General features: G+C 42.4%; 2 protein-coding genes across 2 annotated transcripts; one reads left to right on the top strand and one right to left on the bottom strand.

The window, feature by feature from the left end:
- Positions 1-272: 272 nt before the first annotated feature.
- On the bottom strand, positions 273-10,018 carry QDPR (quinoid dihydropteridine reductase; the record flags this gene model as incomplete). The annotated part of the gene is made up of 7 exons (XM_081998859.1): positions 273-473; positions 2,422-2,505; positions 3,914-4,022; positions 6,422-6,562; positions 8,092-8,188; positions 9,714-9,806; positions 9,932-10,018. The coding sequence occupies 7 exons, from the start codon at positions 10,016-10,018 to the stop codon at positions 368-370; spliced, it is 717 nt and encodes a 238-aa protein (XP_081854985.1). The 3' UTR covers positions 273-367.
- Positions 10,019-11,161: 1,143 nt separating this feature from the next.
- On the top strand, positions 11,162-17,506 carry CLRN2 (clarin 2; the record flags this gene model as incomplete). Its single annotated transcript, XM_081999695.1, has 3 exons — positions 11,162-11,447; positions 16,628-16,807; positions 17,241-17,506. The coding sequence occupies exons 1-3, from the start codon at positions 11,195-11,197 to the stop codon at positions 17,504-17,506; spliced, it is 699 nt and encodes a 232-aa protein (XP_081855821.1). The 5' UTR covers positions 11,162-11,194.
- Between the last annotated feature and the right edge of the window lie 5,827 nt (positions 17,507-23,333).

The raw sequence follows: 23,333 nt of genomic DNA, 5'->3' as shown, positions 1-23,333 counted from the left end.
TAAGTTGCAAGAAAGACTTACTGACCGAGAAAAAAAAATCCAACCATTATGTATGTGATTACATGATACAATTAAGCACAATTCCCATTTCAGAGACAACAGGTAAATCGACATATAATGCTCAGAATTAGGACATCTACAGACTGTAAAGCCTGCAACCTTCATTTAGAGACAAATACTTGATACTTGTTGACAAGCAAATGCTGATAGCTCACGACTGACAGCACGGAACCATCACTTGAAATGGGATTCCATTAATGACATGACAACAATCACTGGATACAGACGACCATACAAATTATACTGGCAGACAGATTTTTCCATAGCTTCTCCTTTGCTCAAGTTCCACCACCATAAGTGACTGACATCAAAGATGTGCTGCAATTAGTTCAGTCTTCCCTCCTGTAGTTATCACCTGGATTAGACTCCCTGAGTTTGGTCGATTCTTTCCCGTTATCCAGTCGTAAAAGGTTCTGTTTTAAAATAGATGGATAAAACAGGGTGAGTAGTAGGAGGAGGAAAAACTAACAACCTACTACTAATCAGGTGCATTGATGGGAAGCACAAAATAAAATCCTATTACTTCCCTTCTTGTCCTATTGCCCTCTCTAGTGATTTCTATGTACGTTGTGAACTAGCAATGCCATCATTGGAACCAGACAGAGGCACAAAGAAATCAGTGGGGCTTTACAGCGCACACACAGGATGTTCAGAACATCTCAAAAGGAAAAGGCCAGAAGCTTAAAATGTCAAAGTGGAAACTTTTTTCCAAGTTTTTGAAAAGGGGAAGGAGAGGCTTCTTAAATTGCCTTTATAGTATATAGCAGAAACATGGACTTAGGCCTAAAACAGAGTTGCTAAACCCACTACTCTGCCAACAGGCCATTGTAACACTTAGACATTTAACTGCAAAAGCAGTCTTGGCAGAAGCACAGAAAGCCGTAAGACATCCAAAACAGTGCCGAATAAGATGGACTCATTCTCAGTAGTACACCAGAACACTCCTTATCAAAATGTCATACAAACTCCTTAGTCAAAATGTAATACAGAAAGTGCACTATATTTTTCAGGTCCATCAACCCTTCCACTACTGCAGACACAGCAACTGCCATGTTGGAACATCCTGTTATCTGACACAAGGGCTTCCAGGGCACAAAATTCAAGTGCCATATAGGAAAAGATTTCCTGCATCCTTCCCAAGATGTCACCAACACTTAATAACATTGGATGTTTTTCTTCCACAGCCAGTGAGATAAACCCAGCTTTGAAAACTGAATAAAGTTTAGGGAATTAGAACCAAACAAACCAGTCAAACTAATTCTCCCATAAGGAAAAAAAAAACAACTTAAAAATTAAAAAAAAAGAATTTGTAAAACCACATCTGGCTAAGCCATCTCTGGAGCACAATAAATTAAAGATTTTTTTTGAACATTTTTAGGTCAACTAAATTCAATTGATGGGGCCCTTTTAAAGAGCCACAAACAGCTGCATAGGCTTCTCACAACAAAGACCATTTCCCACTCTGACATCCAACTTTAAAAAAAAGAAAATCACAAAAAAGGAAATACAATGTCAGAACTAAACTACTCTCTGAACAATTAGCCACAGGTAAAAGCAATTTCAGTGTCAGTTCTACAAGACCTTAAAAATGTGTGAGAGTAAAGCCCTTTACAATGTACAAATGTAGATTCATCTTTGTTTTTCCTCACAGAGGCAAGACAGTCATGTCCCATTTTCTTCCTTTTGACAGCTCACCCTCAACAGAACCTTTCCTACTCCCCATCACGTCGCAGAAAGTGGTACTTACGCTGCACCTTCTCTAACTGAAAGGTATGAGAAACAGTAAGCCTTGTAATCTCAGCCTGCTGTCACATAAGCTACAGCTTAAGTTTCAGCTTTTTGCAACATCATTCAGGACATGCCTTTGTGGAGGATGGCAAACAACAAAATTCTTGACTAAATTTTTCTGAACAAGAGCAGGAATTTTGCCAACTGAGAGAGGTGAATTAGCACACCACAGACTGGGCAGTAAAGTGTTTAAAAGAAAAAAAAAAATCCCAAAGTTTACATGCCTATTTGCGGTTTACCTTTACGCCAGACTACTGTCTCCTGCATCTGCTGTCTCCAATTTAATTTGTCTACAGGCTTTATGAGATTCTCCGGCTTCCAACTGCTTAAGGCTATCTCCCTTGTTGGAATAACTGGTGTAGAGATGCTGACATTGATGGAGTTGGGCTAATTTTCTCCAGTTAAGAAGCTTGTGCAATAAACCCAATGTGATTTAGAAAAATACACAACAAGGGCGTTACAGAAGGGAAAAAACCCACCCAAATCCAAGATAGCCATTTAAAAAGAACATGCAATAAGATACAGCAGCAAAAGGGACAGTGAGGAACTATCAGTTATCACATGGATACTCACTCAGCAATGAAGTCTAAGGGTGTCCAGGAGCTGAAATCCGCATCAGGCATTGATTTCCTGTTTGCTGGTGTATCTAAGGTAACACTGTGATTAAAAAAGATAAGCCTTTTATTTATACATCATGTTTCTGATGCGTGCCACCTGCTTCTATTAATTTCTCTAACATGTGCTTGACTTTTATACCACGTGGTATGGATTTCCCTTGCATCCTCTACATGTGTTAACAGCATATAGCCATCAGTTTTAATGCATATCAAAGGCTCCAACCTATAACCCCTCACCTTCCTGGCTCACTGATGACATACAGCCCATTAGGGGTATCATTTAGCCCACAGCTCCCTTCCAGTCTCTCATGCAGACAGGGAATGGCAGTTAGTATGCTTGTTCACATGTACTGCACAGCACATCTGTGCTACATCCATACTTTCAAATAGCCTCATGCCAGCTGCCAATGCAGAGGTTAAGTGCAGAAGCATAGGAAGTTTTGACTTTGATGATACATATTTACACTATATACAATGTTACTGAGGGGTGAACTTTTCACAACTCCCTCACTGAGATGCTGTTGACAATCCAAGGTATCATTACTCCCTTGAAAATTCACTCAAGAACAGAGTTTTGCATGAGAACTAGGCAAATGCAGAATGCCCAAAAATCCAGTAATCTTGGTGTCTGCCTGTCTGTAAAGCTCTGTAGAAGGTAGTGTCAATTATACAAACATTTTTAATGCCGTTGCTCTCTGACCTGAAGAAGTATGCATAAGAGCGTGTATATGAGGAATACAGAGCAGGGAGAATTCAGGTAGCGTTCCAAATCCCTATACAGAACTCTTTAGTCTTAAGTAAAGACCTGGCAAGAAAAATACTTTTAATTTTTGCAGCAGAATTAATAAACTTTGACATAGTGAAGACCTGCTAGGTCATCCACTTTTTACTAGCTTTCCTCATCAAAAAGAAAGCTGTGACAGGCAAATACAAGCTAAACTTTTTATCTTCCCAGATCCTCAAAGTAACCTAATTTTACTGATCAAGCACAGATATGCAGAACCTTATGAAGAAGCATCTTTAACCAAGTCAAAAATTGTCAATTAATCTTTTGCTTTACTGTTATCACATAGTCAAGTCTAAAACTGTGCTGAAGAGCTCATCTCTTTGTTGGAATTCTGTCTACATTGCAAAAAAGAAAAAAAAAGAAAATCACACATTAATGCATGTCTATGGTTAAACTTGTTAAAAGCAGATCAAATTTTAATCCTAACATTCACTACTGTTTTGCAAAGGAAAGGAAGAGAACTTAATCATTTTTTAGGGTGACTTGTGTATCATTTCGTTCATACATTCAAGATGCCTCCATTCTCTGTGGAACTCTAAGTAAGTTTGGGCAGCTGTTTGTGTAGTGTGAGCAGAACATTACAAGCATGTCCATATGACTCTAGGTTACAGCAGCAACTAAATAAAACAACACAGGCAGAGGCAACTATGCAACCACTTACGGTAAAATGGCAACAGCAGCAGAACCAGATGGCAAGCCACTACTGGCACCAGCTAAACTCTGACAAAGCTGATGCACTGCTCCTTTGGCCATGCCATAGCCAATCATTCCTAACAATTAAAAACAGGCAAATTAGAGCACAATCAATACAGCACTCAATATCATCAGTAGTATGACAGAAATTCACATTGTTTAATGAATATTAAGACTGCTTATCACAGCCAGAACAGAATCGAACTTTTAAAACATCAAAATATACATACTAAGAGAAAAAAGGGAGAATGGAAAAACCAAAAAGCTCTTACTAGACATCCAGGAACTATCACAGAACTCAGTTTACTCAGCACTATAGAAATAAGCAGCTTACCGAGTTAAGTACATTTAGTTAATGTACGCAAATGTACCCTGAAGGATAGGCCTACAAATCTAATAGAGTAAGTGTGAAGATGCTCATAGACTTTAATAAAGTCAATCATCCATTAATTTTAATCATATGACTAAGGTATTTTCAGGTTTTGACCCAAACAGATACAGCTCACTTCTCTCCAGAACTGCAGTTCACTTGGTCAGCACCCCAAGTCTGACAGGCCCTTTGGAGAAAACTACAAAAACAAACCCCCTCATGGTAGAAAACTACTAAATAACCTGAAGGTAAAGCAAACTTCTTCCTAAATACTGTTGCTTTCTAGGCAGACAGTATTTAGCAGTGTAAGAGCAACAGGAACGAGAGCATAAGGCACACAGGTCAGGCACAAGATCTGGGCAATCAGGGTGCTATAGATACTGGGAGACATCTCAGACCTATCTGCCAAGCAGTCCAGACACAGGTTAAGGACATAAGAAAACATAAATGTATTTTGTCTAGTACAACTGGATGCCTTTCTACCCATCTATACAACTACACAACCCCATTCCCATGTTCCCTAAAAAGCATTTCGTATTAAAGTTACAAAGGTAATTTTGCGCTGTAAATGCGTTTCCATTACATTCAGTTAGACATATTGTATAACATCCATTTTTATTAGGAGGAATCATGGCCAGCAGCAGCTAACTTATTTTATTTTTATGATAAAAATATTTGCATCTCTATCACATTTCCCTCTTGTCTTGTCTAAACCAAACATTCCAAGTCTTCTTAAGCCTTTTCATGCTTTTACATTTCATAACCATCACTGTCAGACCATGTCTGTAACCGTTTATGTAATTTTCAGTATTCCTCAGTTTCCATTATGCGAGTCAACATTTTCACAGAGAAAAAGAAAAAAAAAAAAATTATACTAACAGCAAACAAGGAAGACTACTCCTTCCATAACAGCGGGTAGTAACAAGCCTAACAAGTCATATTTACAAAAGTTGAGTAACAATTCTTTCCCAATTCTTCCTCATGTTAATAAGTTGCATGTGTTTGCCCAAAGCACTGCTGTGTTTTTTAGAAAAATCCAGACTTGTTGAAAACAGCTAGTTCAAAACATGAAAGCAAATCACTGATTCCTGTGTTGTGGTCCCTACCTCCCAGAACCACACAAACAAGAAACATGACAATTTGCAAGAGTTCACATTTTTTCATTTGTATATGGTCAGTCAGTAGTACACAGTAAATTATTCATCTGCTTATTCTCATAAAATAAAACCTTTTATCTTCGGACTATGACAGATGCAGCTATAAACACAGAAGATAAATCATTAACTAGAAAATATAGCATATTTTTCCTAAACAGTTTTACACACAGCTTTCAGGAATATTGATAAATTTTGTATGTTTTAAAATTGTAGTATCTATGTCTCATCAAAATATTATTGAAGTCACACTAATGAAAGATTGGGAAATAAGAGTATTTGTCTCAAAAACTTTCCTCTCCCTGCCTGTGGGCTTGTGTGTCAGTGCTTTTTTTTGTTTTAAATTGCTCCCAGCTTTCTCCCTCTGTGCAGACCAACACAGTGAGAGGCAAGATGAAAAAAAAAAATTCAATAAAGTTTGTATTAAATAGCTAGTGGAGGGCAAAGATGAAGGTCAACATGCTTATCTGTGTCTGAAGCAAAGGTAGACTGGAATCAGAACATGAACAGGACGAGCATAGTTAACAGAATCAGCCGAGTCATCACCAACAGAAAAAATGGGCAATTAAGGACTCTGCCTTTCAGAACACAAATAGGAGATTTAACTTTATTTAAGCACTGTACTTGCAGCTTGCTGTGTGCTTCTATTCTTCATTATTTTCCAAACTCTTTTTTTTACTGTATTATATATTAGCCAAGTACATTTCACCAATGCATGTCAAATATTATTTAAATACCGATTCTATCAAAAAGAAGCACTGCAGTTTCAAGAGATTCAGTATTGCTACCTATAAAATTACACTTTCCTTAAGTGTTTGAGCAGCAATTTTCCATTTGTACTAGACATCAAGAAACGGGGGAGTGAAGCTGTTGCTTCACAAACATGAATGCTCAGACTAACAGACAGCTGTAACTGCTGATGTTGCAGTGGTTATCACACATTGCATTTTACCTGGGGTTCCAGATAAAGCAGCTTGAGCTCCTGTCAAAGTCAAGAGGCCGCCTTCTTTCAGATGCTTTGTGGCTAGGTGGCTGGAAATAGTCGATGTCCAAATGCTCTGCTTCCACATCAGATCACAGTTTTTGTATAAAGCTGATTAGGAAGAGAATTAGTGAAGTTAACTAAAAGATAGAAGACTTGTAACTCTCATTTCCGTACTGTCACACAGAGTGCAACAGCACTATACAATGGGACTATGAAAACGTGCTTTCTACTTCCACATTGGGAAAAATATCAATTTATGTCTTCTATCTCCCTTCTATTTGGGCTCCTAATGCCAGCTTTACAGCATATATTCTAGGCAATTACCTGCTTTCTTGCTAGCAGAAATAAAAAAGCCAAACACCCATAAGATCATTCCATTAGCTCTCCATTAATGGTTCAAAGATTTTCCAAGTTGTTGAAACTTCTGTAGGGGTTGCTTAAATCTATGTCGAGGATCTCAGAACTCTCACATTAGCTTCATCTCACTCTGTAGCAGCATAATCTGTCTCTTTCTGTAACTTCCTCACTGGCTGCAAAAGAGCTATGCTCCATTACTATGCAGATATAGAAGACTCCAAGAGGTAAAGGAGTTGAACAAAAAATATTTCTTATCACCAGATTACTTCTTAAAATAAGACACAGTCTGTCTGTCTGACCATTCTGGTATGGAATATTAAAGATGCATCCACCTGCACTGTACTGAGTGCGCATTGCAGTACCCCTACATACTGGAGTGCAGCCTCTAGTAAGGCAGCCGACTGGGGGAGATACACCAGTAACTTCAAACGACAGCAAAACCTGAACTCTCACCATTGCTTTTTACTATCAATATCTGCATGGGAAAACAAGAAAAACAACAGCTAGCCATGTCAAAGATTTTAGTGTTCAGAAAGAACCATTTCCATAACACAATATGGAAGGAGCATAAATAACTCTGTGACATACGCCTTTCCATATTGCCTCTCTTTAAAAAGAAATCTTTCCTTGTAATGTCCAAACTGGAAGGGGGGAAGAAGAGGACACATTTTACCAGATTTACTCCAGACAGAAAACAAGGCTGTTTTTTTTTAAACTTGTATCTCTACACTAGTGGGTAAAGTAGGAAATTTCATTCTGAATATTACATGTTTAAAAGCTTTTTTTAAACAGAAGGCTTTTTTCTGATCTCTGGTCATTAGACAGCTCCTTCCAATGCTGTATTGCACAGTAATAACTCAGAGAACTGCAGGAGGCAACTGAGGTTTTATGCATAAAGCAACGAATTGGGAAACAACATCAATGCCTTCTACCCAGCCACCATCTTACGGACCTTGCCTGACACAGGTAACCTTGGCAAAATTTAGTTCACAGATAATAACGCTGAGCTTCATAATGTGCATCAAGATTCTTCCGATGAAAAATGGTGCCATCAGGAAGTACTACTGAGATTCTAAGTGCTGTGCAAATTTAACAGATAGGAAAAACCTCACAGAAGTGCTAAGAAGCCTCGTGACTGAGCTATTTTGTACTTTTACGCTCATGTCCTCTTCTAGACTCAGGAAGCAAGATGATCCCAAATATCTTTATTACCATGATTTTTAAGGATTCCCCTCAGATTTGTTCATGTGTTCACCAGCATGCATGTACCAAAGGCTTACATTTAGATTTGGCACTTCCTCCAGCCCATCCTCCTGCTACACACAAGATTGCATCCACCTTTTCTTCACCAAGAAGTTTTCCAACCTCTGCTGTCACCTTCAATATACAGAACAAAAACATACTGAAAACACTGGACTGATAAAATAAAGAAGTAAATATCAAGACTGCCTTAAAGTTACTTTTTTTCAGTTATGTAGCTGAGTAACACAACACATAGCAATTTAAACAGCTGCAGAGTGATCATTTATGCTCTATGAACTTAAAACAAAACGATTGTAACTATATGTAACTGTAAATGAAAGTCAGACCATGCAGTGCATGATGTCACTGGAAATAACCGACTTGGGCAGGACTGAAAGATCTGACCCTTACCTGTACAAATAACAAAAAGTTTTATTTGTGACTTACATTTCAACGGGTTCTTCTCTGGGTATGGTGCTGTTTAATATGGGAAATGAAACTCCAGGTCTGACCAGGACTACTGCTGTCACTTTTGATGACAGTGCAAGAAATGAACTACAGATTTGTGTGTTCAAAAAACATGTAGACGTGGCACTTCAGGATATGGTTTAATGGGCATGGTGGTGTTGGGTTCATGGGTGGACTTGATGATCTTAAAGGTCTTTTCCAACCTTAATGATTCTGTGATTCTGTGAAAGATGAGCCTTCTTATTGCTCCTATCTAGACCACAACCATCAGTTTGAGTCTGGCTCCTAGATTTGAGTTTGTGTACTTTTAGATATCCAGTATCTTCTTCTCTTTCAGACATAAGACTTCACAGTAGGTAATGAAGTCACTGGCTACGAATTTTCTCTGCCAAACTGAAAAGCAAGCAATCCATCTCTCAGCAAAAAAAAAAATCCACTGGTTTTCACAAGGGCTCAGCATTGAAAAATATGTTGCAAACATTCTACATTATTCTTTAAAAGCCTTAACAGTTGTGTAGATATAAAGAAAACATATTGGTTACTGATCCGGTTTAATCAATAAGAATAAAAAAATAAATCCTACCTCTTGAGAACAAAGCAGAGCCGTTTTTAGGCTAGCTTGTTCTCCCATATTTACCTTTGCGGAAACCAGTGCATTCCCTAGGGATCCCACCGGGGCTTAGGGTTTCCATACTTTGAGATCATCACCTATCTACACAAAACGCATTTAAGAGTTAGGACGCTAGAAAGAAGTGTTGCGTTTTTTAAGTCCTAAACCAACTTCATTATACTCATCTGATTCAGCCTGCGACTTCTCAAGTCACCAAGAGAAAAATAATGTAAAGCTGCCTTAAGTGCTGAACCTCGAACGTCCCAGGTCAAGCTCTTTCTGCGCATTCATGCATGCATGCAGGTAAAAGGAAACGACAGAAAAAAAAAAAAAAGCGGCGCGCAGCGGCCGGGGTCTTCGGGCTCACCGGGCAGCAGCAGGGCCGCCGCCGGCCGCCCCGCTTCGCCCCGCGGCCGCCTTCCTCGTTGCTGCAGCCACCGCGACGGGCGAGGGTCGAGCGGGGGGAAACGGCAGGGAGAGGCTGGTGCGGCGCTCCCGCCGCCTCGCCAGGAGCGGGACAGGGGGAAAGGGAGCGGGAAAGGGCCGCTGCAGGCCTCCCGGGCAGCGGCCGCTCCGACCCACCTGCTCGGCCTGCTCGGGGAAGGAGTCGGTCGCCCCCACCACCACGTTGGCACTGGCGTCCTCGTTCTCCGACAGGTCGATGCTGGCCACCCACTGCCGCGGCGAGAGGAACGTAGCGTTAGCGGCCCGTTTCCCGACACGCCGGAGGCTGCCCGGCGGCCGAGGCGCTCTCCCAGCGCGGCTACCCGCCTCGCCCCCCACCTCGGCCCAGCGCTTACCCAGTTCCTGAGCTTGAAGTACCGCACGCACTGGGAGCCCAGCGCCCCTCTGCCCCCGTACACCAACACCCTGCCCGCCACCGCCATGCTCGCTGCCCGCCCGCCGGCTCCTCGCTATCCCCGGCCCGGCCAGCCCCGCCCGCGCATGCGGGCTGTCCCCCGCGAGGGGCGGGCGAGGGGCGGGCCAGGGGCTGCCGCCCGCTCGGGGGCCGTGCCTGAGGCGAGAGGAGGGCAGGTCCCGCTGCCTCGATCGAGCCCCGCCTGAACCCGGGGGCGCGGGGAGGGTGCCGCCGCCACCGCTTTTACCTCAGGAATCCTCCACCTGCGGCTCCCTCGGCACCCGGACCTGGCCCAGGGCGAAAGCCGGCCGGCCGGCCTGCCTCTCCCCACGTGGGCTGAGCTCCAGTGGTAGACTGTGCTACCTGCCCGCCGGGGATCCGGCCAGGGTTAATTAATTAGTGGTTATAAAGGCCCCGCCGGTCTTGAGTAGCAGTAACCGTAGAAACGCAGGCAATTACGGCCGGTGTTCTTTAGTGCTCCCGGATCGCACCTGTAGCCTGAATGGCGGCCGCTTGCCTCAGTGCCTGGGCTCCGCCTGGGGAGCTGCCTGCGCCCGCTTAGCCCAGAAGCTCCGTACGTGAAACCTCGGCGCCCCGAAACGGCGTTCACGTGGCTGAGCTGCAGGGCCGGGCGGCGGGAGGGCGGGCGCGGAACCCAGGCGCACGGCCGGGGCCGGCCGCAGCGACACTGGGAGGCAGGGCGGGGGTAAGCGCCGAAGCAGGGCAGCTCAGCACGGCCGAGACGACTGCAGGGTCCTGATGCCAATTTACGTGCTTTTAATGCTTTGTCTCTTGCACACAGCTATTTACCCACGTTTTTAATAACCTAAAAACCCGGATTCTGCTCCTAATTTTCTTCCCGTGAGGGTACAGTATGGAACTGGGTGTCATTTGAGTAGGACAATTAAACCTCCGATGAAACATTAGCCAGGCAACAGATACAGGATTACTTTCTGCAGAAACAAGCATCACCATACTCCAATGAAGCTGTTACTTGCAACCATGTCAGGATGCTGTCGCAGCAAAACATATTTTTGGACCCGATTTTTAACTGCATGGATTGATTTCTGGAGCTTCAAAATACAATGCGATGTATTTTGAAAAGCCTGCTATTCATTTGTGGATTTCAGAGCATGAGAAAAAATGGGAAACATGCCTGATTGCTGCAGAGAGGCCTTGGAGAAGATTCCTTGAAACCACTAGAATGCCTGGCTGTTTTAAAAAGACTTTGTTTGCCTTGGCTTCTCTAGTAAGTTTTGTGTCTTTTATCTTGATTGTTGTTGCAATGGGGATCCCAAAGTGGATGACTGGAAAGATCCTTTGCAAAACAGGAGCCGATTTGGTCAATGCCACAGATCTGGAGCTTATCAAGTTCATTGGAGAAATCCACTATGGACTCTTTCGAGGCGGCAAAATACGCCAGTGTGGGTTAGGTGGGCGGCGTTCCAAATTCACAAGTAAGTACAATTTTGTTTGACTCTTTGGTCTAATGTCTAGTTCACCTTTAAAAGCACTCTCTTCTTTTTGTTTACAGAACTTTGAGAATGCAAATCATTAATGTTAAATTTATATTTGTGGTCTTTATGGTTTGGGATCTGAGTGTGAATGTAAAATCTCTATGATTTCAGGCTTGCTTTTTTTTTCGGGTTATGTTCTGTGATCCTGGAATCAAGATGGGAAAAACAATCCCCAGAGCAAGATTGAGGGTTTCCTCTCAGTCCTGTGAAGGGAGTGAAAGTTATTTGGAGATGACCCTGTAAATCATACCTTCCCCTTGACTGACTCCCTCCTATGCCAAGTGTTGCTCTGCAATCCCTCTGTGCCTCTGTCCTTGCCTTCTCCGTTAAGCTCCTCCCTTTTTTTTTCCTTTAAGAAGCAGAGATTTATTTAGCTGGCCACATTTCTATATTTCTCTAGCTGTCCTAATGCAGACAACTGCCATAGCAGATGCTCCTAACTTTATTAACATGTTGAAGAAATTTTTACTTTCTCTTCTGGTAACTTCGGAGAGAAAAAATTGCTGACTCTTAAAATATGTAGAAATTCTTAGAAATTTATTCCTTTTAACTTAAAAGATTTTCCTGAGGTCTCAAAAGCACCCAGATGTTGATCTGTACTTTGGATGGTTTCTAGTTTTCACACATCCTGTGCTGTAGTGGAAATGGTATTTTGCACTGAAGATTTTTAGTTCAGTGTGCAGATCCACTGCAACTTCAGCCCATATGAGTTGATGCTCTTACCCTCTCCCTGGCCCACAGCAATGCTGTCCCACCCCATCCTTTGCAATGGCTCTGGTAGTTGTTGTGGTAGTTCAGGAAGTTAAGCTGGCTAAAAAATTAACCCACAAAACCCCCCAAAAATTAGTTTCCCCTAGCATCACGGTAGACTACACAACTGCACAAACACTACTATAAAAACTCGACGGAAGGCAGGACTGTGTGACTTCAGAGGGAATGCAGAAGAGAACCAGAGCAACTTCAGCTTTAGATCAGCATGACCAGTTGTTAAGCTGTGATGAATTTGGACTAGTCGTTTTTACAATAACCAAGACTTGCTCAAGCTCTGACTGCAGCTGCAACTTCATGACACAGACACAGCAGTCATGCTCAAATGCTTTTTCTAGTGAGTCTGAATGGCTGGCAGACAGGCCATCAGGCCAAAGCTCTTCCAGCTCTGCTCTGCTCCTCTTCAGGGCATTCAGAAACACAGTCCCAGTTCTTTCACCCTATCCTGTCAGAGGGAATGAGGAAAAAAGTAGCCAATTTCCTTTAAATCTCTGTACAACTTCCTGGACTCTTGAATAAACTTTCTGATTCATTACTGTATAACCTGAGAGGATGGCCTAATGTTCCACCATCACTCTGGACTGCATCGATGGAAGATTATGGAGTGGTTCATCTTGAGGGTGTTCACAGGCATGTGCAGGACAACCAAGGGATCAGGCTCAGCCAGCACAGGTTAATGAAAGGCAGGTCCTGCTTGACCAACCTGATCTCCTTCTATGACCAGGTGACCCGCCTGGTAGATGAGGGAAAGGCTGTGGATGTTGTCTACCTGGACTTTAGTAAAGCCTTTGACACCAGCTCCCACAGCATTCTCCTGGAGAAACTGGTGGCTCGTGGCTTGGAAAGGTTTACTCTTCACTAGGTAAAGAACTGTCTGGATGGCCAAACCCAGAAAGTTGTGGTGAACGGCGTTAAATCCAGCTGGCGGCCAGTCACAAGCGGTGTTCCCCAGGGCTCAGTTCTGGGGCTGGTCTTGTTCAATACCTTTATTGATGGTCTGGATGAGGGGATCGAGTGCTCCCTCAGTAAATTGGCAGATGACACCAAGTTGGATGGGAGTGTCGATCTGCTGGAGGGTAGGAGGGCTCTGCAGAGGGATCTGGACAGGCTGGATCGATGGCCAGAGGTCAGCTGTATGAGGTTGAATACGGCCAAGTGCTGGGTCCTGCCCTTGGGTCACAACAACCCCATGCAACGCTACAGGCTTGGGGAGGAGTGGCTGGAGAGCTGCCCGGCGGAAAGGGACCTGGGGGTGCTGGTCAACAGCTGGCTAAATATGAGCCGGCAGTGTGCCCAGGTGGCCAAGAAGGCCAACAGCATCCTGGCCTGTATCAGAAATGGTGTGGCCAGCAGGAGTAGGGAAGTGATTGTGCCCCTGTACTCGGCACTGGTGAGGCCGCACCTCGAATACCGTGTTCAGTTTTGGGCCCCTCGCTACAAGAAGGACATTTAGTTGCTGGAACGTGTCCAGAGAAGGGCAATGAAGCTGGTGAGGGGTCTGGAGCACAAGTCTTACAAGGAGCAGCTGAGGGAACTGGGGTTGTTTAGTCTGGAGGAGGCTGAGGGGAGACCTTATCACTCTCTGCAACTACCTGAAAGGGGGTTGTGGTGACGTGGGTATTGATCTCTTCTCCCAAGTAACTAGCGATAGCACAAGAGGAAATGGCCTCAAGTTGTGCCAGGAGAGGTTTAGGCTAGATACTAGGAAAAATTTCTTTACAGAGAGAGTGGTCAAGCATTGGAACAGGCTGCCCAGGGAGGTGGTGGAGTCACCATCCCTGGAAGTGTTCAAAAAACGTGTAGATGTAGCACTTCAGATATTGTTTAGTGAGCTTGGTGGTGTTGGCTTGATGGTTGGACTTGATGATCCTAAAGGTCTTTTCCAACCTTAATGATTCTGTGATGCATATTTGGAGGACATGATCCTATACTCCTTAGACAAACAAAGCTCTCACTGAAGCTGGTAAGAATTCTCCCTGTTAGAACTGTAAAATTGTGTCATTAAGTGCAGTGGGCACAACCATGCATTTAGGTAAACAAGTATCCCAGAGATTTTCCCTTTTAAACATTTTAATAGTTCTATTGGGTTTGAGACTTTCACAGTTCCGGTTTCAAAATGCTATCATGATAGTATACAAAGCTGTTAAATACTTTTGCACAATGGTCAGAAGGACTTCTGGGGATTCTGGCTCTGACTTGACTTTTTTTTGCTTTGAATGTCCCCCTTAATCTCCAAGCATTCTGAACTTACTGGGGAGCAAGACATGGGAGACTTTGCTTGGGGAATGTGTTAGCATAAATGGACTGCACAGAGCAAGAGAGAAAGCTGGCACCTCACATGCTGCAGTACTGCAGTAGCTCTGACACTCTGGAATTCCGAATCGCAGTAATACACAGTTATTAGTACGTCGCTTTTGTGTCGACATTCGCTACAGTAGGCTTACAGCTGGCACGCTCTCTTTTTACTGGGACAGTGACAGCATGATTCAGTTGCTGTAATAGGTGTCCAGTGCCATTTCAGAGTCCTCAAGGTGTATCATCTGGCCTCCAGCTACTGCTTCTGGAGGTGTCCCATACATCCTAACATCCCATATGTCCCTAACATGCCCTGTATGTTAGACCCACGTGGTTGTTACAGTAGTCCTAAGGCATCTAAATTGGCGTAAGATGCTTAAGTTTTGCCAACTGCATCAAGCCCCGAGAATGAGCTGGGGAAGCCAGGCATTTTGTCTGTGCATAGCAAACCCAGGTGCAATGTGTCAGGAGCCTCCATGAGGATTCTTATTTCTGCATACTTTGCCAAGCTCACTGGTCATGTCTTTGGGACTTGGCTGAAAGCCTCAGAAAAGAGGCAAAGAATCCTTACAACCACCTGTAAAACCCTGCTGGTTTGTAAGAAAGCTAAATTCCTTGTGCCTTGTTGCTACACTGCCAGTTATTTTCCAGTAAGAAAGCAAGCTAGTTTCTGGCTTCCCATTTGTCATATATACTTCTGATTCTCAGTTACTTCCCTCCTTTCTTCTTGTCGGAGTCTCTTCTTTAGCTCCCATGTATACCAGACCCAACTACAACCCCAGAATGAGCTACTGGAAATGTAGAACTGTCAAATCATGAATTTTTGTATGGAATTTGCACAGTATGAACTTCAATACATAATCTGCTGGAATTCTGTCATGTCATGATGACCAAATTGTACCCTGATATTCACTGTGACATCTACCAATTATTGCTGCCTCCTTTTCATGTGGCTTGTTTGGATTTTTTTTCAGTTATGCTGCATAGGAAGCAATCTGTTTAGTTTTTTATAATATAATGTACGTTCTTTTTAGTAACTTTTTAGTAATTAGGCAGTTCATTCTTCAAAACATGAATGAATGTGCAGCACTACATTACCTGAAGGGCTCTTCTTGATCAGCTCCTCTTTTGCCTGTCAGTCAGCATGTTACCTACAGTTCTCTAAGCACATTTCTTCTGATTCTGTTACCAAAAGGCTGCGGGATAAACTGGATATTCAGGTGCTCCACACTTCCCTGCTGCTGGCCAGTTTGGCCCTCCAACAAAGTACCTCTGTCTGTGAAGACAAAAACAAGAGAGTCACCCTTCTTTAGAGGCAAGCGAGTAACAGGCTGCTGAGGAAGAGCTCATGGCTATAGAAAAAACACATGAGCACTTCACCTAAAGCCCACCCAACCACAATACTTTACAAGCTTCCTATGGATGTAACTAATATGCTGCCAGATACCCAGAAGACCATAAAAGCGGCATAAACACTAGATGAGAAAGCAAGAAGGGAATCTGAGAGTGGAAACCTGTGGGATTAGAAAGTATGAAATCAGAGCAGATCTCACTGGAGCCAGTATTAAAGAGAGGAAGAGAGAGAAAGAAGAATAACATGACAAAATAAACACAGAAAAGAGTGATACTATTTTAGGCAGCAAGGGGCTGGACAAGGAAACTGAGACTATCAGACTTCAAAGGGATGAGATTAAGAGCACGGGACAGGAATGGGAAGCTAAAAAAGAAAAAAGTTTGTGATGGAAAGCAGAGGTGAGAGAGACAGAAAATAATGCAGCAGAGATAAAGACATTGACACAACTAGATAAGTAAAACAGGACTTAAGCCTGAATCCTTATGCACAGATGCTATGTAAAGGATTATTCCTGTAGTAGAAGATCCCTGGTTTGTCTGATGTAGTGACAAATAAAGCATCATGAACTAAGATGTCTGTAAGTAACTCCTCTGTAGAAAATAGTCTTAAGTATAATTTAAGATTATAGCACCAGCACAGCCTGATGTTTACTTTGTCAAGAAAAAAATACACACTGAATAGATGATTTTTTTTTTCTTGTCAGTTTTCCCGCACATGGTGAAAAAGCTGAATACAAGCCTGCACATGATGATTATAATGTTCCTCTGTGTGGCCATTTTCTTTTCACTGGTCAGTTTTGGATTCTGCATACTTAACGCAATAAAAGTTCCTTACCGGGCTATTAAAGGTCCAGCAGGAGTATGCCTTTGGAACTTCCTTGCAGGTAAAATCATTTTCCAGTATTTTTCACATTCATACAAAATGTTACAAGTAAAAGTTCCTTCTCTTGCCTTACTAAATATCTTGTCGACTGAAATACTTGTGAATAAAATGAAGTTAGCAGTGAATTCTCATCTATCAAAACAGAACTGTCAGGTGGCATCTCAGCTTCTTGTGTCTAGTCAACTTTTTACAGGAGCTATGAATGCCGGTCTTTAGGCTCCATATCACTGATGAAAGGACATTATTACAAACACCGTTATAATGTTTAGCCATGCAACAAAGAGTAAGCATTTCGAAGGTGTTTAAGCCATGCCTAAGTCTATCCCTATTCTGTCTAATGCTCACTGTTGTATTCAATAAGCCTTCTGAAGCACAACCAAAATGTCTGTCTTGTTTTGACAACAATGGTGAATAATTCTTTCATTTTGTTGCAGGTGGATTTATAGTACTTGCAGTCACCAGCTTTATGGCTGCTGTGAAACTTCACCACCTCACAGAAAGAATTGCCAATTTTCGGGAAAATGTCTTTCAATTCGTTATCTTAGAAGAACGGTTTGAAGACTGTTTTTGGCTTTGTGTGGCAAGTGCCACATCACATGCAGTAAATTTGCTGCTAATAGCCATTAGTGGGATTCACTTCCCTAAAATTAAGACTAAAACAGAAGAAGCAAATGTTACAGCCGAAGATATAATGTACTAATGAATTTATACGAAACTACTTTGGTCAAGTGAACTGTCATGATAGAAACAGCTTCTTGGCTCTTCAGCTTTTGATTTGGATGGATGGTTTTAGTATAAACATGTGAAGATGTCAGTCTACAATACCAGCAATTAACATGTGTAGGAAAAACAAACACTACAAATATAATTATTCTCAAAACTGACTGATATCTGCAGTAATATATGCTGTTCCCAGTTTTTAGAAAATTTGCATTTTGAGGTATTTTAGCAAACGAAGGTGAAATATGATTTCACTGAAACCAAGTGTCTCCTTTGTTTAGAAAGAAAATATGTGCATCGCAAATCTTTGATAGTATAGGGTTATTTCAAAACAGAAAGAATGGACATTGGCCAATTACCTTCACGGAATTATCTGGAAAATGACGAGAGGGCCATATAAGGTATGTTTGATGATGTTAACACTGCATCGAAAAAGAAAACTTCATCATCTGTGAGGCTAAAGTTAAGGGGAAGCACAGGCTGAGTATGTGTGAAATGTTGTTAAACAGAAATTATCAAACCCCGCAAAGTAAACAAGTGAGAAAAGTAAAGTTTATGAGATACTAGTAGACTATGAAAAAAATTATTACCTGCAAGATGAAGGTTTCGTTGCAGCTTCTGAAAGTAAAGTAAACAGAATATAAGTAATAATGCTTTTAGATAACCTGGGAAATAATACTCTAACAGATTAATGGTCTTCAGAACCCTGTCAATTCTTATGTCTATTTGAAATCAAGTAAAACTGATGAATGATGAAACAGTATTAAAATGAATAAAAATTGTTAAATGGATGGAAAAGTTACTTTGCTAGGAAGTACCACAATTTTGACAGGCATTCAACCAGTTCTTGGGTCACGATTAATGAATATTTCAAAGAAAAGAATATGCCATTAAGCATGTCATTTTTTAGAGTTTGACTACTATAGTGAACACATACTAACCGTTTAGCAATAGAACCTGAAAAATGTCTTTGAATGAATGAAATAAGTTATCATATAAATAAGAAATTATTTTGCAGTCAGTTACTCTTCGTCAGACCACGAGGTTGTGTAACTCTATTCTTGTGGAAAGCTCTTTGAAAAAAATAGTAACTTTTTTAGGAAAGGAATTCAAAGTGTTTTAAGAACGTGCCAGGATATACAAAAATTCTTTATTATTTATTTGAAAAGACCTCTTCAGAGAAGTAGTATTGTAAGGGTCAAGTATTTTCAGAAGTGTCTAAGACCATATTTTATGTACCCACATTACTACTTTTATCACTGAAATGTGTGGAACACTCAGTAAAGAAAGTTGCTAGAATAAGCTGATATTCAACATGTTTGCTGATTAGGCCACTTATTTAGACATTTAAATAAGGAATTATAACTCAGCTTAAGCCTGTGAGTTTAATATCTTTGGCCCAAATACTTATTTTCCATGCTCTTTTTACCTTGTTTTCATTTAAAGACCAATGAAAACAGATGTTTTATGGACTAACTTCTACTCCCATTTGTATTCTTATAAAATCAGTTTTGCTGTTGTAAAACTCTATTTAAAGTACTCTTAATTTACATGGCAGACTCAAATCACTACGTTTACTAAATGCTTCAGCAGTATATGTGCAAGCTCTGCGTGAGGTAAGAAATGAAAATTATTTATGTCCTTTCTAGAATATATACAGCAAGACCAGCAGACATTTGGCAGTGGCCAGTTGCAGAGGAAGTATCAGTAGCCAAAGTCAATCTACAGATGCAATGAGTGGTGTCTATCACTGTAGTCTGAACCACCTCTGGTTTTGGCCCCACAAGTTTAGCAGGATTATGAATGAAGCAGAAATTTGTGAGGGTGCTTCTGCAATAGGCCCCAATAATTGGTCTTCTTCAAGACAGTGTTAGACACTTTTTTGCTAAGAGCACTAAAACTTTTTTTTTAAAAGACCCATAAAAATTTAAGATGCAGCTAGAGCACTGTTACCATTTTAGCATAAAGGATACTCAATAAGGCAGAAAAAGTGACTCCTCATTTATACCACCCACTTACTTCACTGTTCTTCTAATTTTACTAGTGCATTCACGCAGTCTCTATCCCGGGCCGCGTCTCCAGGAAGATGACGCGATACCTGGTATGTGGATAGGCAGCAAACAACCAATGGATGTGCCTTCAGTGGTAGCAGCACAGTACTGTCCAGAAAACTGTCTACAGAGGCCTCTGTGGTACCACCACCTTCACCTCCCAGAAAATTCTGAGTGGTTCTGAAATAGAAGACCTTAAACTGCAGTATAATTACACATATAGAAAATTAAATATTTGTAATTGTTCTATGACCATATAATTTAGAAGTAGTTGTTGTACAGAAAGAATTCTATTGTAACATGTAACTAAGCCTTTACTAAATAGAATTCTCTTTAGGAAGTGAAAAGGAAGCCGATTTTACAATCTTCCATATAGAGCAATTGCTTCAGAAATGCTTTTCAGTAGTACTAGGATGCGTGTATTACACTGTATTGTTCATATTGCTAATGAACTGCTTAATGCCCCCCACCCCAAACTAGTTATTGAGTAAGAGCTGTGGGACTACTTAGGTAAGGACAAGATTAAAGATTTGTTGGACTGGATTCCTACGTAGGTCACAGGAGCTCTGGAAGAACCATTAGAGTATGCTGTATAAATAAAGAGGAATAGCTAAGCTGATCAGTTTTTTAATTTCTTGTTTTGAATCTACTCAACAATGAAGCACACTCCGCAGTAACGGTCCAAAAGGTTTCTCACAGCAGATGTATGAAGTATTATGGTGGGATATTGTAGCTGCATGAGTTGAATGACCAAATAACATTATCACCCAACGACTACTTTGTAACTTGTGAGAAAACAGTATTTTCTGTTCACTTTAGAGTGATCAGAAGTATTACCATGCATGAACTAAATGAAACAAAACAGATACAAGGCTAAACTAACCTTTCAGCTGCACAGGTTGTCTCAGTTTAAGCACTGCCAAGACACACTGATGGGACAATGCATAGAATATTTGCCCTGGGAAATTCCGTCTGGGAAAGAAAGGTTAAATGCAATCACCCATACTTAAGATGTACAATTACAAAGCACACCTAAAGGCTAACAGTAGGTAAGTCTATCACTCAGACCTTTTCAGCTTTCCCTTCTACATTATCAAATAATTTCAAAAAATGGGAACTCGATATGTGTGACCTACTCTATTTACACATTTTCATTTTAGTTAGACTTCACAGAGCATATCTGATCATACGAATGCTCAACATGTGGAAATAAAGACTTCTTCGGGGGTACTTTTTACTTTGGAAGATCTGAAATCCCAAATGAGAACATGTATGAGGAATATCTGCCCAGAACTTTGAAGAGATTATGGGTCAAATCCTGTTTTTTCATAAAATCAAAGACAACTTCATATACCCTGAAAATACCCGCTTAATTTGCACATGCAGAATAAAAAGAAGCTCCATGCAGGATGCAGAGAAGCTATGGAGCCATTCTTCAAAGAACTGAGAAACCATTCATTGTATCTAAGAGCCTCTGCAAAATAAATGAAGCTAAAAACTAGTTTCCACTTTGATTCTTTAAATAGTTATGATTTAATGTTAAAAAATGTCATTTTATAAGATAAATCAAAATGGAGGCAATTTCCCTCAGTCCTTATCTCTGAGTGCCGCTTTCCTTAGTAAGATGTGGTGGGTTGAGCCAGGCTGGACACCAGGTGCCCACCAAAGCCACTCTGTCACTCCTCAGCTGGACAGGGGAGAGAAAGCTCGTGGGTCAAGATAAGGATGGGGAGAGATCATTCAGCAATTACCATCACAGGTGAAACAGACTCAACTTGGGGAAATTAATTTAATTTATTGCCAATCAAAATTAGAATAGTGTAATGAGAACTAAAACTAAATCCTAAAACACCTTCCTCACACCCCTCCCTTCTTCCCGGGCTCAGCTTCACTCACAATTTTCTCTCCCTCCATCCCCGCCCCGAGCAGCGCAGGGGGATGGGGAATGGGGGTTGTGGTCAGTTCATCACGCGTTGTCTCTGCTGCTCCTTCCTCCTCAGGGGAGGACTCCTCACACTCTGCCCTGCTCCAGCCTGGGGTCCCTCCCACGGGAGACAGTTCTACGCCAACTTCTCCAACATGAGTCCTTCCCACAGGCTGCAGTTCTTCATGAACTGCTCCAGGCTGGGTTCCCCCATGGGTGCCGTCCTTCAGGAACAGGCTGCTCCAGCCTGGGTCCCCGCGGGGTCCCAGGTCCTGCCAGCAAACCTGCTCCAGCCTGGGCTGGTCTCTCCACGGCGCCACAGGTCCTGCCAGGAGCCGGCCCCAGCGCGGGCTGCCCATGGGGTCACGGCCTCCTTCGGGCATCCCCCTGCTCCGGCGTGGGGCCCTCCCCGGGTGCGGGTGGAGATCTGCTCCCCCATGGAGCTCCATGGCCGCAGGGGCACAGCCGGCCTCCCCGTGGGCTTCCCCAGGGGCTGCCAGGAAACCTCTGCTCCGGTGCCTGGAGCCCCTCCTGCCCCTCCTGCTGCTCTGACCGGGGGGGCTGCAGAGTTGTTGCTCTCACATATTCTCAGTCTTCCCTCCAGCTGCAATTGCTGCGTGCCCTTTTTTTCCCCTTCTTAACTATGTTACCCCAGAAGCGCTACCACCATCATTATGGGCTTGGCCTTGGCCAGTGGTGGGTCCATCTTGGAGCCGGCTGGCATTGGCTCTGTTGGACATAGGGGAAGCTTCTGGCAGCTTCTCACAGAAGCCACCCCTGCAGCCCCCCTGCTACTAAAACCTTGCCATGCAAACCCCACACATAAGACATGTTATGTTTCTCTATACCACTTAGTGGAAAAAGTGCTTAGGTGGGAACTGCAATATATTGTTAGAGAAGAACAGACCCAGCTACCCTTCTTCATCATGTTCTGCCGATTTAGCAGTGTTAATCTGGGTTACAGATGCACGGAAAAGCAAACTAATTGTTATACATAGTGTCATAAAGTGTCAGATTCTCACATATAAAAGTGAATTACTTATAATCTGTGTTTCACATTTCTGAAGGAAAAAAAAAGCGCAAAAAAATGCTGGATCACTTGACATTAAAAGCCAATGCATGTTCAGTGCCACTGAAACTCTGGTTCTTCATACTGATAGTACAATAAATATCAGCAAACTTCAGCCACTGCTTTTCCATACAGTGCTTTTGCCAGAGAAGCATAAATCTATGTCTGATATTACACTGATGACCTAGTATTCTAGTGTGAAATTTCCTGAAAAAATCCAACTGCAGTCATTCTTATTGGCCTTTTATTTTCACTTACTACATTTTCCCTTTTTTTTTTTTTATTTTAAATTTCATTCTGGGATTGTTATTGCTTTTTCTTAGAACTTAATGAACTCTTGCCAGACAGAAATATTATAGCAGTGAACCACTGTCCTACATGGGAAATAATGTGAATTTGTTGTCTCAGCATTTGCAATAGGACACTTCTTTTGCATTTTATAAACAATTTACATTTTTATCTTCAGTGTGCAAGTAACATATACTGTATGCATAGCACGACTGCCTTTACTTAAAGTCTGTGTGATAAGCCCACAAGAGAAGCTGCGTCATCCTCAGCGGCACGTGCGAATGCTTACCTAGCGCAAACCTCGAGGGCAACGATCGGCTGCCAAACCGAGCCGCCGCCGTTCCTTGCGGCACAGCAGCTGACACACGAGCCCACAACGAAACACCGCCTCCGCCCCGCCGCTGGCGCCGCCGCACCGCACCGCTCGCCGCCCCCCTCCCCGCCCCTCCGCCGGCCCCGCCCGCCCGGCGGGGCG

The sequence above is a fragment of the Phaethon aethereus genome (assembly GCF_964289735.1).
Source record: "Phaethon aethereus genome assembly, chromosome: 4".
Taxonomy (NCBI): Eukaryota; Metazoa; Chordata; class Aves; order Phaethontiformes; family Phaethontidae; genus Phaethon; species Phaethon aethereus.
This window is presented reverse-complemented; position numbering and strand designations above follow the sequence as displayed.